This window comes from Diprion similis, chromosome 10, assembly GCF_021155765.1.
Source record: "Diprion similis isolate iyDipSimi1 chromosome 10, iyDipSimi1.1, whole genome shotgun sequence".
Taxonomy (NCBI): Eukaryota; Metazoa; Arthropoda; class Insecta; order Hymenoptera; family Diprionidae; genus Diprion; species Diprion similis.
Genome location: NC_060114.1, coordinates 16,466,456 through 16,482,461, shown reverse-complemented (window position 1 = coordinate 16,482,461; position 16,006 = coordinate 16,466,456). Strand labels below are relative to the sequence as shown.

Sequence of the window (16,006 nt, the reverse complement as noted above, 5' to 3'; positions counted from 1 at the left end):
AGATGGTATCACGAGATTTCGAGCTTCGACCATAGAAAATGAACGAGCGCAACGATTCCGAAAACAATGAAACATTTCACGGATATTCAGCTCCCGCGTACTGAAATATTTTGATTTCTCTATCTTCAGTTATTTCCCCCCCCCCCCCCCCCCCCCCCCCCCAATCAGTCCTGTTCACGAATTTGTTCTAGCAAAAATCTCATTATTATTCACGGTAGCATTAGATTTTCGCCAGTGGTGATGATCGGAAAGACGTGTTGAAAAGATTTTGTGACGGTAAGACCATGAAATCTATTACATTTTTATACGAATTTGTTTTCTTACATCATGGTTTTCATTAAATAATAGCAAAGCTCTGGCTCTCGGTTGTCAACACAAATATTTCCTTAGAGATAATACATAATTAAACAAAAACAACGAAAACAGAAGAAAAATAAAGAGAGTGAACATTTTTCTCCGTCAAAGCCACATAAGAGACATTTTAAAGTATGATTATTTGTTACTAATTCTAAGTAATTATCATGATAATTTGTACGCTAAAAAATTCCAGATTATCCTATTGAGCCGAAGAGGAAAACTGCAACATATTAATGGTTATGTAGATATTACAACCTAATCGGCGTCGTGCACACGATCTGTGAATATTAATAAGCCCCTAATCCTTAATACCCAGGCCTGTAAATGATCTAAAAAACACGAAAAATCCACATATGAATTTTTGAAAATATACCATAGACTGTGAATTTGTCAGAAGCATGACGGGACATCAGATTGTTGATAGTCGATCTATCGATAGCGAGGTATCGAGTCTGTCGCATCACGATTCATCGTTAAACGAAATCGATCGATGCACATCGAAGATCGATAGCTCGCTCAATTTGTACAATCTTTCGAAAGTTGAAAAATGCTTACTCTACTTGTACAACACGCTGGACATTGAAGATGATGATCGTTGTCGTAGATACAATAATGAGTATAATGACCAAGACTCGACAGTGAGCAACGCCTCAGTTTTTGCAAATTATGCAGAAAGTGAAAACGAAATGGACAATGAATACAGTGTAAAAAATTCCAGTGATACCGGAAAATTGTCATCGGAATATGACGTCAAACGGGAAGGCTTATATCAAGTAAAAACTGAGAAACCTAGTCATAGTTACATCGCTGAGAGAAGAAAATACAGCAGGACGATAAGAAAGAGGAATAAAAATAGTCTGAAACAAAAGTCTCGCGATAAGATTGCCAAAAAGTTAAATAGCTGGGCAATTGGTAGTAGTCGGGTGAAATTTCACCCTTTTTTAAGAATATTCGACAAGAATGGCGTTGCAGTTAGCAGATCAGTGAAAGATCACGACCTTCGAACCCAAAGATATTCGAACACGCCTAAGTTCAATTCGTTCCTTTTAAAGGCAGCATTAAAATACCAGGATCCGAAATTACTCGCGAACGCGGTAGTTTGTGTCAAAAAAAGTAATCCACAAACTGGACTCCGTGCGGATGCGAAAAGATCAGGGGCGAATGTAGTTAGCATGCCGGAAGAATACTGTGCGATTGCTTCAGGTATTCTCACATTTATGCGTTCGTATCTGATGATACAGAGTATGATAAACTTCGCAGCACAACTCATGTGATTTTTTTTTTGTTCCAGGTAATGAGTCAGACAGTTTACAAAACCTTGGAGAACTACGGTCGAAGGAACTGCAAAGTCATAAAAAGAACGCATTATCGATCGACCTGTCGACTAAAGCAGTCAATTCAAAAATACATCTTTTAGAGACAAACGGTCGAATTTTGAATCGACCAAAGATGAGTACCCCATTAATATTCCCAAGTGAAGGCCAAGAGACTCTCGGGATATTTAAAAACACAAAATCGGAAGTTGAGAATGTCACAGTTCAAAGAACCACTGCGTCTTTAGAGAAAGAAAACGAAGTAAAACAAGAAGTTGTTATTATTACTGAGACAAAGCCGAAAGCAGAGTGGAAAATTCTCGAGAAAAAAGCGGATCAGATCCCAGTAAAATCTATCGAAACAGATGAAATCACAAGTCAAGTCTGTTCAAGAAGGAGATGTTCCTTTAATTTTCAAATTGAGGAAAATCGACCGCAAGTATCCGATTTAAATAAAAGCATTGAAAAAAATTCTGAGAAACTACTTATTTCCGGAACTACCGGAAAAATCCAACGTGAGCGTGACACAGTGAAAATTGATGCTACTTGGCAAGAGGCAAGGGAAACTGTCGAAAACGAGGTAAAAATCTACAGAGAATCATTGGGAAGACCGAGCTGTACCGATGAAATGCCTTTTATCAGACTGGCAAGGGATTTAAATAAGAGGAAGCAGCGGAAAGATTACATGAACGATATTTCAAGTTTCGAGACTGAAGTAATTCACCGCTTTGACGAACCAAAAGTCGAATCAATCGAGTGTAGGAGTGAGGTGACTAAAATTAAAGTAGAAACTAATAAACTAGATGAGGCGTCGAAGCAATTATCTTCAGGCAATAAAAGTATTACAAAAAATGTACGGGCTGGTGCAATTATCATTGCACCAACGTTGAACTTGAACTTCGGTAAATCTGGTTCTTCGGGGAGAGTTGATCAGCCAAAAAACGTCACGAATTTCATGAAACCCCCAAGAAATATACAGCAATCTTTGAGAAATGGAGAAAATTTGAGTAGAAATTGCCCCTTAAATTATTTTTCTGTGGAAGGAGCCTCGTACTCTATTGTAGATCTACCTGAGCCCTATTTGGTAATTATATAAATTGCATTTATACTCTCGTAGATGAATTACCATTAGGTACATCATCAGTGGTATTATTAAGCCCGTGGTATGAGTATACACGGTGTGCCTAGAACTCTTACGACACGCACCTTTTTCGAGGTCAAAGCCTTTAAGTGAGATGTGTACCAACTGTCTAAAGAAATCCCTATATTGCTAGGGAATTATTTTTCTGGCGAACGCTACCCTGCTCGGTAATGCGACCATGTATGGATGTGGTGTGAGTTATTTAAAGTCCCGTTCATTTTTTCCTCACGCAGATTTAACGTCACAACAATCAGTCACCACCGATCTAGGGTATTTTGGCACCGTTGGTACATATCTTACTTAAGTCCAGTCCAGTGCGAGAAAGAAACTTTTTTGGATACAGAAGCTGCACTCTCAGGCACACCGTGTACACTCACACCACGATTAAGCCCAACAGTGAACCGATCCGATCCGATTCGATCCTATGTGACGCGATGCCATCCGATCCGCTCCGAATGAAACGGCTCCGACCGGCTACGCACGTTGAGTGTGACGCAGTAATAACTTCGTTAGGCACAAAATAATGTAGTTCATTCTGCTATAATTCTCACTTGTATGGGACTAAGGATTTCTTACGATTAATATTCGCAGCTGATACCAATAATCTAAGATGAATTGGTGATTCCCGTTTTTGAACATTTCAGATTGATCAGAAAACGTCAGAAATGAAATGATTTACCGATTCACCTGCGAATATTAACCGTAAGAAATCCTTGGTCTCATGCAAATGAGAGTTATAGCGGAATGGAATATATCGTTATGCGTCTAAAGGTCTTATTACTGCATACATTAGATTAAAAGTGCGTAGCTGGTCGGAACCATTCCATTCGGATCGGATCGGTTCCGCAACAGTGGGCGTTGGGCTTATTTATATAAATACATACAAACACATACGTAATAATACTAATAATTCTTCTTGTATGTACATCTTGTGATGGTTCTCAGTTATCTTCGAACACTTTTTGTCATGATCTTAATTGTCAACATATTTTCTTTACAGAAAACTCATCAGCAAAGATTAGTTTTGCCCAAACCGATGCCCCAGGAAAAACCGAATATCGATTTGTACCGGCGGTATTCGGACAGATCAGTAGCGGCAAATGCTGATTCTTTGAATAAGTCGCTGATTCTGAGGTCTAGGTGCTCGACTGAACTAGAACGTGCCAAGATTGAGGTTTACAAGAGAATTTTTGAGGTACTAGGGTTCAGTCGGCAAAGACATTGGTCAGAGTTTCCATGAGGTTTTTACTTTTCATCATCTTTGGTGATACAAGAAAAGTATTATTGACATGATTTACTGATCTTAGCCAATATATGGAAAACGATTTTTTGGTGTCGAAGATCCAAATGAACGAAACAGTCACATTCATGTTTCGGCCCTTTGAGGGAAGCCCTCTTCAGAAACTAAAATACATAAAGGAACAACTTAAGCTAATCAAAACCAATCTCGCAGTATTTATGAAAGGTCACAGTTATCGTAATAAAACTACATTGTGGAAAACTTGGCTTATACGAAATCGCTTATGTCATTCTACGAAAGGCCAAGGTTTTCATCGAAAGAGGCGAAACCTAAAAGATCTCTACTTGTTGGACCTCTTCGGTACCATTACCAACAACGCATTCACACTGGTAGAAGAAACGACACCGAAATATCGTTTGCCAACAAGAAAAGTATTGGTTTCGATCGAAACCACTTTTTATGGTTTCAACGAATCTTTAAGTTATCTTTCAACGAACCTCTAGAATCCGATAAACAGGTTTTTAGAGAAATGTCGATCTCTCCGACAAGCTCCCGTGGTAGTTAATCTCGGAAACAGTTTTTAGAAAATATCTAAAACTTACAGGATTTTACAATAAAATGATGGGCTTGAAAAATTGTCATGTCCCGTTTAATTTGAACTTCCGGATTTTTGCCGGATATGATCCGATTTTCAAGATTTTACCGAAAAAACTATACTTTTTCCTCTTTAGTACTTTCTTAAGCCAACGATCATGATTTTCCGAGTTTTGTTACTTCTTTGAAGAAAATTTTTAGTTATTTTTCAATCCTTTTTTTTTCGTTCTACTGATAAACCAATATTTTTTACTTTTACATTTAGCGAATTAGCCTCACAAAATTGAATATTTCTTTCGTATATTCACAGACGATGCTTATCGATCCAGATTTCGACTTTGTCCGAGCCGAGGACCAGCTCGAAAATATAAATGCTGGATTGATTATCAGACAAGAAAAACGTGACAATGGTGGTGACATTTTTAGGAGCGTCGAGAATAACTGCACCATTAATAACCCAGGAGTAAACCGCTACGACTCTTCTGTCAACAAACGATTTCACCAACTAAATGATGAACAAGTTGTCCAAAATATGAACAATCTAAAACGTGTTAAAATCAGCCCGAATTTAACGAGGAAAAAAACGGTGCTCGATGCGCCAGCGATTACATTGAGAGCTGATCAGCGAGATAGAAGAATCTTTTATCGATTTGAAAATTATCCGAAATCAGCAGATATGTTTCGAAATGACTATAGTCGTCAGGGATTGAAGGCTAAAACAACGAAGGAAATCTTGTTCGATTTGAAAGACTTTGTCAATTTTCCATCGAGTGTTACAGAAAAAAATCTCACAGACTCTGCAGTGGAATTAGCTTTAATTTAAAGGACGATGATAAATTACACATAGCCTTTTGATTGGATTATATGGTACAATTCGTGTCACTAGAATCCTAAATATCGAATGCAATATCTAGTGGAAAAATTAGATGAACTCTTTTATGGGACTGGAGTTGGCTATATTCAATTACGAAATTCGTTTATTATTAGTGTATTCTTCATTCTATAACTGAATGTAACAAACGAAGTCTTTCGTGTCCCGCGATTGTTATTAAACCAATGTGTCAACCGAAATTTGAATCCTTTACGTTCATCTGTTTATTTAATATACGAAGAAAAAAGGTGAGTTTGCTCGGTCGGTAAAGGTAGGACTGCTACAGGACCTTAAGGTTGGATAGTTCAACGAACTACTGAAATTATATCAGCGAAAACACGTTATTCACCATATATCTTTAATATTGATTCCTTCCTCTTGGAGCCCATGCCGTGTAAAAGTAGTAAACTGTATCGGAGTTTGAATTAATTAATTCTACTAGTAACTTACCATTTAACGTCGTATTACATGTATAAATTTTTCGAAGTTTCCGGCCCAATGGTTATGATTATGATAATGAATGTGTTATATCAGTATATTTCATCACGGCTGTTGTATGGTCTTTATGTTCAGTAAATTATACGTTGTACAAGTACATATGTATATGTATACCGGGACCATCTCTAGAAACTAAACAGGAACTGCGCATGCGCGAATTTAAATCCGCCGTCCGTGCAGTCTGGCCACCCCGAGACCCTGCTGTCAAACTCTGTTTCTGTCGGCGATGTAGTTCACATGCATTTTTGAGGTTAGAATCTCAAGTCATTGAGATAGTCACTCGGAAAGGCTTGGGAAGCATTTGTTATTGAAAATTGATTGTTCAAAGAACGGTCGGAATTTAATGCTGATGCTCTTTGAAAATTCGTCCTATTCGATTGAAACAAGAAATCTGTTCAAATGTTGGGTGCTTGGAAGAAACGAAGCAGGTAGGTGGGGACAATTTATTCAATCATTTTCATTACTTCATACATTATGAATAACAATGAAATTTTTTTCTTTCAACAGAAAATACAGCCAAAATAATAGCATCTCTGCTGTTAGCTGATGTCTTCTCTTCCCATTCAATTCGTGACACATGCAGAGATCATCGGCCACTTTTGTTGGTTGGAAAAGGAAGTTGTAGATCTTACGGTTTCTTTCAATTTCAAATCTAATCTAAAGAAATCTAATCCGAAGAGTAAAACTCAGAAACATTCTGTGACACAAGTTAAAAATCAACATTTTCAAAATGTGCCTCAGTAATTAACTTTAAGGATAATCATGTTTTAGAGTAATGTTCGGAACATTCATATGAAAATATTGACTTATCGGATTCAACATTGTACCCCTTGTTCCTTTGAAACAAATGAATATCTAATTTTCACTGAAGTTCATGAAAATATTTACTTAAACCTAAATCCAATACAATATCTTGTTCATAGTGCTCCGAACATCATCCAGTAACATGAATATCCGGAAGGAATCCCTCTGTCGCAGAAACCGTTATAAGGTTCTTTGTTTTTAACTTGTGCCACTAGATAACTTTTGCATTGCAGATTCCATTTCCAATCTTAGGATGAGATTTTTTGTTTCGAACAGTGTTAACATGGGATGCAGAATTAATTGTAATAAATGGAGATTCACAAACTCTCAGTTTCAATGAAGGACCATTGTAAGAGTATAAAATTGAATCTGGTTTCAAGCTTTCAATAAGTTACCGGATGACTCCCTGATAAAGATTCATCATAAAAAAGTTAGCCAGCAAGTAAGTCCTATTGTAGACAAAGTGATCATTTGTAACGTGTACTAGTAAGTGAATGCATTCCTTAGACCTTGCTGGGGTTGAACGAGGCTCAAGCACGGATGATAGCTGCAACTAGCTAGTCAGATGATACTGTCGATTAATATTGATTTTAAAGACATTTTCAACTGAAGTTATCCAACATTTTTAGATTGAGATTGGTTCAGTTTACACATCAAAATTCATCCTTGGAATATGATTTAACACTTGAAACACTATTCATCTGAATTGAATACCAAGAGAGTGAAAAATAAAATATCAAAACTGCCGAAAATAAAATTTGAAAAATAATGCGGGCCAATAATACTGCTTGGATTACAATGGTGCACGGAATGATTGCTCTGTAAAATTAGTTAGCAGCAATTGTTGAATAACAAACTTATTACTATTGGCTCGATAGATCTAAAATGATGGAATATTCAAACACCATGATCTGTAGTGTGTCGTGCTCTTCAATTTTGCCACGACTGATGTTCAGAAGGTGGCGATGACCAGAAGAAATTCCTTCGGATACCTGTTGTCTAATGGAACAACGGAACAACCAGGTTCGATGGTTGGAACGGTGGCACCAATCGAGAAACTAGGGTCCTAGCCACCAAAACGTTTCGACCATCAGGTAAGGTATGATTTTCATCCTATTATCCAAACTTGAAACTTCAAGTCTGTCAGAACAAACGAATTTTATCATTGAATACATGTGAAAATATTGTAATATGCAAATATCATAGTATCAGAAATTTACTTACACGCTTCAACGCCTGACAACTTTAGTCTCGCTTCGATGATGTTTGTTTCCCACATGAAAATATTAAAAGATATTATCATCAGACAAGAGCTTCTAATTGTTTTGAATACCACTAATTTTCAATAAATTGCGACAGAAAAACGAATTGCTACTTTTTGTACTCCTAAGCTTTGTGTTTCAAGATACACTATTTCTTTTATTCCTTGTTACTGATTTTATTTTAATATTTCATGTTCATTGGCACTGATTACTGGCTTCCGGAGCACTGCACTGTAACAAATTTACTCTGGAGCAACCCTCTACTGGGTTTCAACAATCCATTTATTTTTAATTTTATGTAAATAAAGAATCTGTTTGAAATAAACAATATTTTTACTTACCTGCCTCAGTTTGTCTAGACTCCCACTCGTTGATGACGTTCCACATTTAATTTCAGTTTTCTTCTTTCAATAAATAACTGATCCAATTTCTGTAGCTTTTGATATTTGTTTCTCCATTGACGCCTTTATTGTGTCGATTAAATATTTGCTAATATCAACTACGGTATTGCTGAATGACACTTTTCTTAGAAAATTCACGATAAGTAGGAATAAATAACAACCTAACCTCAATACGCTACTTTACGCGCGAGATATTCAGAGCCTTGTCACATTTCGTGTACGTTGGTCGCCTTGGTTAGCTGACGAAAATTACTCCGCGGGGCAATTTCGCTGGCCAATGAAATTGAATCATTTGGCGCATGCGCAGTTCCTGTTTAGTTTCTAGAGATGGTCCCGGTATGTAATTTCAATATTTTTCTCTTTCTAGTCGCATAAATCCAGAATTTTCATATTTTTCTTTGTGCAATACAACATTACTCTCTAACATATAATTATTACGTAAGTTGAACTAATCGAAAATCGAAGGAAGAACGGGGTTTCAGTAATTTTCTGGTATTCTTCATTCCTCGGTTTTTAATACTCAAAGAAATCAATACGTCTTTCTTTTATGAATTTGTAGAGTCGCGTCACTTTTTTATCTTTGAGTCCATAAGTAAATAAGTTTTTAATATTGTGGAAATAACTTGTTTTAATCAAGGATTTTGTTTCTGACAATAATAAGCATGGGAATAAATTATCAAGCAACCCAACACAGTAATTCAAGACGACTGCAGTTCATTTGTTAATTCAATATACGGAGAAAAGGAGTGGGTTTGCTCGGTCGGTAAGGGTAGGACTGCTAAACGACCGTGACAATTAATGCATATCCCACGTGCACATAGAAAAATGAACCATGAAGCTTTTTTCACGAAATAATCAATGTTATTGTCACCATGGTTACTATAATATACTACGTATACCATGTGTGTGTCAAGAAGCGATAGCAATTTTTCATAATAACAATATAAATAAAAAACTATAAAAAACAGATGAAGCATCTTGAGAGATAATTGTGATATCCCAAATATCTAGCATTTCATCGCGTGATTAATATTAGAAAACTGCAACAAACAATTTCCGGAAAAAATTCAATCTATGTTGTGGAAAATATAAAGTGGGAATGTTTTATACATTATAAACTTGTAACACTGACGATGAGATGACCGAATAAGATAATTATACGCTGTGTTTTTTCCTTCCTTTAAATTCGATTCGCTTGTATTCATGATATAACTTTTTTACAGCGTCTCTGTTTTTTTAATTCATTTATTACACTTTAAAAATCCGGTCAAACTTGTTTTGACTCCAGATTCACTCGTATTTGTGGACAAGCTGATTAATTAACTGACCTTCGTAGAATTGCTGTTCCGTTCCCGCGACAAAATACAATTATCTGTCGTATATTGGCGTGTCTATAAAAACTTATACTTCCACATAAGTGAAAAAGTGTTGAGAAAAATTAAAATGAACTAAAACGGAAAACAGTAGACTGAAATAAATGAGGCTGGAGTGTGCAAGTTGTAATTATTCTTAGATTGTGAAAATTTATTTTAGCATACCTCGTTGCGGGGAAATCTACGAATGTAAGCCAGTCAAGATATTAATATTCTTGAATTAAATTAATAGAGAATATTACATAATTGATTATTTGCTAAGTTAGACCAAGTTCTGACGGTCAAAATTGCGTGTTACTACTTATTAGTAGTATGATTAAATTAATAAAACGTTTTTCGTAATATGCACGGCAAAGCATAAAAAAAATTAATAAATACATAAACAGATTCAAAGACCGGTTGTATGGCATGTACATATATTATTTTAAACATTAAATAACGCAGTCAATTGACTGTATAAAAGTCAAATAAGACTAGCAAGTGAATCTACATTCAGTTGATCAGGATAAATCTGATTAAACATTCGTGTGGTAAAGTGGATTAAGTAAATTATCAAATACGTCGTGAGGCATCACCAGAATCTTATAATACAACGTAGGGCAGTATTGCAAGGTAATAAACCTGTTATAAGGATCAGATGCAGACACCGGATCGCGATGTGAATAATAAGAGGCGGTTAATGCAGGCAGTCGGGAAAATGATTTTTTTCTCCATAAGCGTGTCTGACAAAGAGGGGAAAACTTATTGTATTACGTGTCCTCTAAAATCTCTTCATGTCACGCTGGAAAATACCAGTAGGCAAAAAACGAAGAATCGCTTGTTAACGACTGACGAATAACGATCATATGCGTAACAGGTTTGAGTTAATCATTGAAAGCTTTGTTTGACTTGTTTCGAATCCGAATCTCGTGGGTGTTCATTCGAGTTTTAGCATACCGGCCGAGGAATTACGAGCGGTTTCAAAGTAGACACACACGAATGTAGACGGACGAAGCAAAAAAAAGTTCGTTACAGGTCGTGTTTTGCGTTCTCAAAGTTTCCTGCCAGCCTTACGTTTCCTACTACGATTCGGATAGGTAAAAAAGAATGAATTTGATCGACGCTCAAACGACCTTTCTGGTATAAAAGGATCCCGGTCTTCATGATTTTAACATTATTCCCCCAGTAGTGAACGGAAGACGACTGGTACACACATATTGTTGTACAAGGAACGGAAATCGCGAGATATCACGACTAGTGAATATGTCGAAGAATAGTTTGTTACCATTGATCATCGCAGTCGTTGCGTTAGTCGTATCAGTTGACGCGAAAATCCGTAAGTGCAGCTACTGATCAATCAGCGTAAATTTAAGACCAATTGTTGATAATTGTAGTTCCACGAATACCATTAAACTTTTGTTACTCAAATCAAAGGATTTTCAATCAATGTATACTATAATTTTCATTGAGAATCGGTGCGACTACTGTATTTTTCTTTCAAACTAGTAACCTGAATAGATATTGTATTTCAAACGACATGAGTTTTCACGAATATCTTTTTCTATGGATGTTCAGCTAATCTTAATTATTGTTTCTGAAACTTTTTCAAAATAATTCATATACGTGCGTGTTGCTGTTCGTGAATCTCTTGTAGATTTTCATTGAACCTTTGATATCTGTTCACGAAATCTTATAGAATTTTATAAGTAAATCAGATGATTTTACCAAAGCATTTGCAAAGGCAAAGAGAATAACGTTGAGAAATGCAGACAAAATCAAACTTCTTATATTTCTTTCTCCATTGTTTCGACTAATTTAGTCGACGTCTTAATTGACATTATATGTATTACAAAAATTTCTGTAAATGCATTGTTTGAATTGGCAGAAATAAAAATCTAATCAAGTCTCCCTTATAATCGTACACAGAGAAGCTGCTTTTTATCATATTGCAATTATTCATTATTCTTGAACAGCTAGCTACATACACTTGTGCAATCGAAATGATCCGGATATGTCGAGTTGTGTCGAAAATAGCGTTAATGAGCTGAAGCCAAAAATGATTCAGGGAATACCCGAGCTCGAAGTGCCACCAATTGAGCCGCTTGAATTGGGTCATATAAATCTGAACCTGGGTCCTGGGTAAGAGCGAATAACTGATTATGAGCCATAATTTAATCGATGGATATGATAATGATAATATGTAACCTAGCCAGTGATGTGCGTGACCCGATCATTAACTCTGTTATGAAATAATTCAGAATTAAGGTAGAGGGCAGAAACATACAGCTATCAGGCTTGAAAGATTTTCAAATACGTAAATTGTCCGTAAATATCAAGGACGATGTCTTCTACATGGAGATTGATGTCCCGAAATTATTGGCGAGAGGAACTTACGATATCGATACAAAGATTGGGTCGATAGCCTTGAAAGGCACAGGCCCTTTGAGTTTGGTTGGAGGTAAAATATTTTTGGTTTTCTCCCAATTCCGAGATATGCGAGAGGAAATTCGCCTTTTCTCGTTGGTGTAATCGAACGTTAACATTATTTCCCCTTTTTTCTCCAAGAAACCGTTACTGGCCACATAACCTTACACGGCAAGAAGATCCCCAAGAATAACAAGACGCTCTACTATTTTGCGAGCATGCAGCTAAAGCTGTCGATCGCAGACTACGATTTGAAGCTGGAGGGTATAGGTGGGGGTGATAAGACTCTCGGAGAAGTAACCAACAAAGTGCTAAAAGATGAAAAAGCCAGTATATTGGAGAGCGTGCTACCAGCCATCGAGGAAGCGTTGAGCCAGTATCTTTTGAAATCAGCGAATAACGTATGCAAGCATTTTACATGGGAAGAGCTGTTTCCTGTATCCTAGTTAAGGATAAGAGATGTAACCGTTTGCAACGTGTATCAGCGAAATATGTTATTAATTTTATTACGTATCGTTGGATGTGAAAGCTTTTTGCATAAACGTAAATAAAAAAGAGATGAAAAAAAAACGCCTTGAGCTGCCCGATTGCTTTTATGATGCTACTCTCGATTAATTCCTATACTGCCATTTCCATCAGTTTCAACCGGTCACCTTGCGCCGCAAAAACAAAGAAATAGCCATCCATACATATGCATATGTGATACCGCAAATCCTATTTAGCATGAGCTGGATTAGCCAGATCTCAGATATTCATCTTGATTCCAGACTTTTGAGTGGGATCAATCTTTGAGCAGCGTGATCTAATTCGTCAAGTCACTTTGAACGATCATGCGTTAGGGTTATTTCTCCGTAATATCTCTCTATTCCTAAGGATTCATTAAAATAACATAAATTTTGAATATTCGACAAACGCAAAAGATTCCATGGTAAAATGCTCGACAGCAATAAAAATAACCCGGTATAATACTCGATTTCAGAGAGTTAAATTCTTGAATTACTAATTGTTAATTAAGCCGTTGACTAAAGCTGGCTTTTGATGTGGAATCAACTTGATTATCAATTTCAAGGTTATTTAGCGCCTTGATTTTAAGGTAAAGAAAATCTTGAAAACTCGCAGCGAGTGCGAACTCTAAGTTCACTTTCAAATGCTTGTGACGTAAGTATATATATGTGTGATTTCTGCTTCACATACATTTTCCAAAATATTGTAAGATTCATTTTCTCACAATTACGATGTGGTAAACGCTGAACCTATCATTGTAACGACAAATATTCAAATTCTGTACTGCGAGTAGAATTAAATTCCTCAATTTAAATTTTATCGAGCAACGAACATTGAATTTGCATTCTAATGCTTTGAATCGTGTTAAAAAATGAATTATAAATAAGAGAAAACCGGACACGTGCGCCGGAGGGTTCCGTTCAATCTGAATTATTTTTTTTTACTGTGGTATAACGACAAATGAACTATTTTCGGAATTTTTCCTTTACTTGTGCCGCGAGATCTTGCTTCTCTCCAAATTTCACGATTCCACGGCAACGGGAAATCTTGAGTGCGTGAGTTTGCGAGTATACAAATTCGCGACATAAATGGCCGTATCTTTTGATTGCGTTGACTTCAAAATTCCAATTTTTTACACCTCCAAGGGACCGTAGACCTTGGTATTTGCTATTAATTTCAACTTGATACCTCCACCCGTTTTCGAGAACAATTAAGGTTCTTGACAGACGAACAGAGCCTAAAAAGGCGGCTACAAATTTCATCTCCCAGCATATCAATGTCGTTTTTAAGCTGTTCATACAAATTTCAATGCCACATAAATCTGGCCTCATTTCATTATTGCACTGTGAAAAATATACCAGTAATATGGTTCCCTTGGAATATTTTGAGAATCGATTAACGCAAAATAACTGCATGCACACCATACTTCTGAATATTACTTTATTGTATTACTTTCAATTTATTATTACTAAACGGTATCATCTAGATGCGCACTAATCTGCCAGACAACTATAGACAACTATTATACGTACATACTTTAAATCCTTATGATTGTACGTCTACGTAAATGATCGCGAAGATCATTTATCACGCATGTGATATTCATATTTTCTATAACTTTACAATAAGTTGTAAAAAAAAAAAAATTCTAGGACGACTTTGTAATCTTAAAAATAGAATATATGATTCAAATAAACTCAGGTAATATACGTGCACGTATATAATTTTATTTTTTAGTTTTTCGATGCTCTTAATTCAGAATTAATGATTCGGAAAAAATAGTACTTTATACGGAACGCACGTACCCATTTCCTTCGTTATGCCACTCAACTTTACATATTCTTCAAGAATCACAAGCCCACATGTTACAAAATTTCAATCTTTTCTTGTATGGTGTGCTTCAATTTTTATTCAGCAATTTACATGCCACTACAAAAGGTCATTTATTTATTTTTCAACAGTTGTACTGTATTCAACCCATTGTTACAATTTCTTAAATTCATTTTTGTTTATTTTGTTCCCTATAACTGTGACTTAAGCGCAGCTGAGATTACATTATTATTATTATTGTTATTATTCTTCTTCTTATTATTATTATATTCACGGCGTTAACGTCAATTGCTTTTCCTTATTTACGTAGTACTTTATTTTTCATCTTTTACTTCCCTACCATCTATTTATTTATTTACTTCAAAAGATTGATTGTCTACTTTCAGTATAAGTTCTGATCTGCGATGTAGACGCAAATATTGAAAAGTTTATTATATATATTATTTAATAATAATTATATTCATATATATATATATATATTTAACGACCAAATTAAACAAGTCGATGAAAGATCGCGGTTGATCTTTAACGAAAACGTATATTGTAAACTTGATGAGAACTTTTCTAACGTTGTTGAATCTAGATATTACGTGTTCGTTTATGTTTATTCATAAATTTATCGATTTTATTCCCCTTTTGTTCATTCTCAGTTATTATAGTATTACTAATATTAAGGGAAAACCCGTTTGACGGCTTTCCCTCTTGAATTTAAGTACCCTATATTTAATCTAAACATGTTTATAATTTTTAGACGGAAGTAAAATATCTCAAATGACTCAAATAAAACTACATATGTTAGCAGTTAAGTGGAATATCAATATATTGATTAGCTTTCTGAATTCGAAATTCGATGAATTGGTCAATGTTTATCTAAATACTACTATCTTTTTCCACAATACAAAGTGGAAAAACCAGAATTTCTGTCAGTCCGAATTAATGATTATGGAAATATTATAGCATACATTTTTTATGAGTACATCCCGGAAAAAAAGACCGAAATATTTGCTATCTAGACGGTCCAGATGCATGTTAGACTTTCAAAATTCTTACCACGTAAATACGTTCAATAATATAGAATTTACAGAATGCAAAGTTTGCTCGAAATCATCCAGTCTATTTGTGTGCATAAAATAATCAATCAAATTTCTTGTCAAATTCTTGCCGTCTCAAAGTCTTTTACACATAGACTGTAACGATTAATCAGGGCGCACACATACATACAGACATCATACAGACAAACGCTTTGTGTGTATTGTAAAAAAGGCTTTTTTTTTGCACAGCTCCCTTTCAGAGATAGTCTTCTACATTTTTGCAAAATCCTACTTAACGATCATACGATGAGCACATAATGTGACGAGTGGAGTACAAATTAGGATTTAGGTAGGTAGATACGTACACGTTCGTGTTTCGTATTT

At 35.6% G+C, this 16,006-nt stretch overlaps 2 protein-coding genes across 2 annotated transcripts; both read left to right on the top strand.

The window, feature by feature from the left end:
• The first annotated feature begins 322 nt into the window (after positions 1 to 322).
• Positions 323 to 5,468, top strand: LOC124411439. The gene is made up of 4 exons (XM_046890537.1): positions 323 to 1,560; positions 1,649 to 2,754; positions 3,812 to 4,006; positions 4,956 to 5,468. The coding sequence occupies exons 1-4, from the start codon at positions 756 to 758 to the stop codon at positions 5,466 to 5,468; spliced, it is 2,619 nt and encodes an 872-aa protein (XP_046746493.1). The 5' UTR covers positions 323 to 755.
• Positions 5,469 to 10,942: 5,474 nt separating this feature from the next.
• Positions 10,943 to 12,718, top strand: LOC124411617 (circadian clock-controlled protein daywake-like). The gene is made up of 4 exons (XM_046890847.1): positions 10,943 to 11,169; positions 11,807 to 11,972; positions 12,092 to 12,291; positions 12,399 to 12,718. The coding sequence occupies exons 1-4, from the start codon at positions 11,097 to 11,099 to the stop codon at positions 12,701 to 12,703; spliced, it is 744 nt and encodes a 247-aa protein (XP_046746803.1). The 5' UTR covers positions 10,943 to 11,096; the 3' UTR covers positions 12,704 to 12,718.
• The last annotated feature ends 3,288 nt before the right edge of the window (positions 12,719 to 16,006 follow it).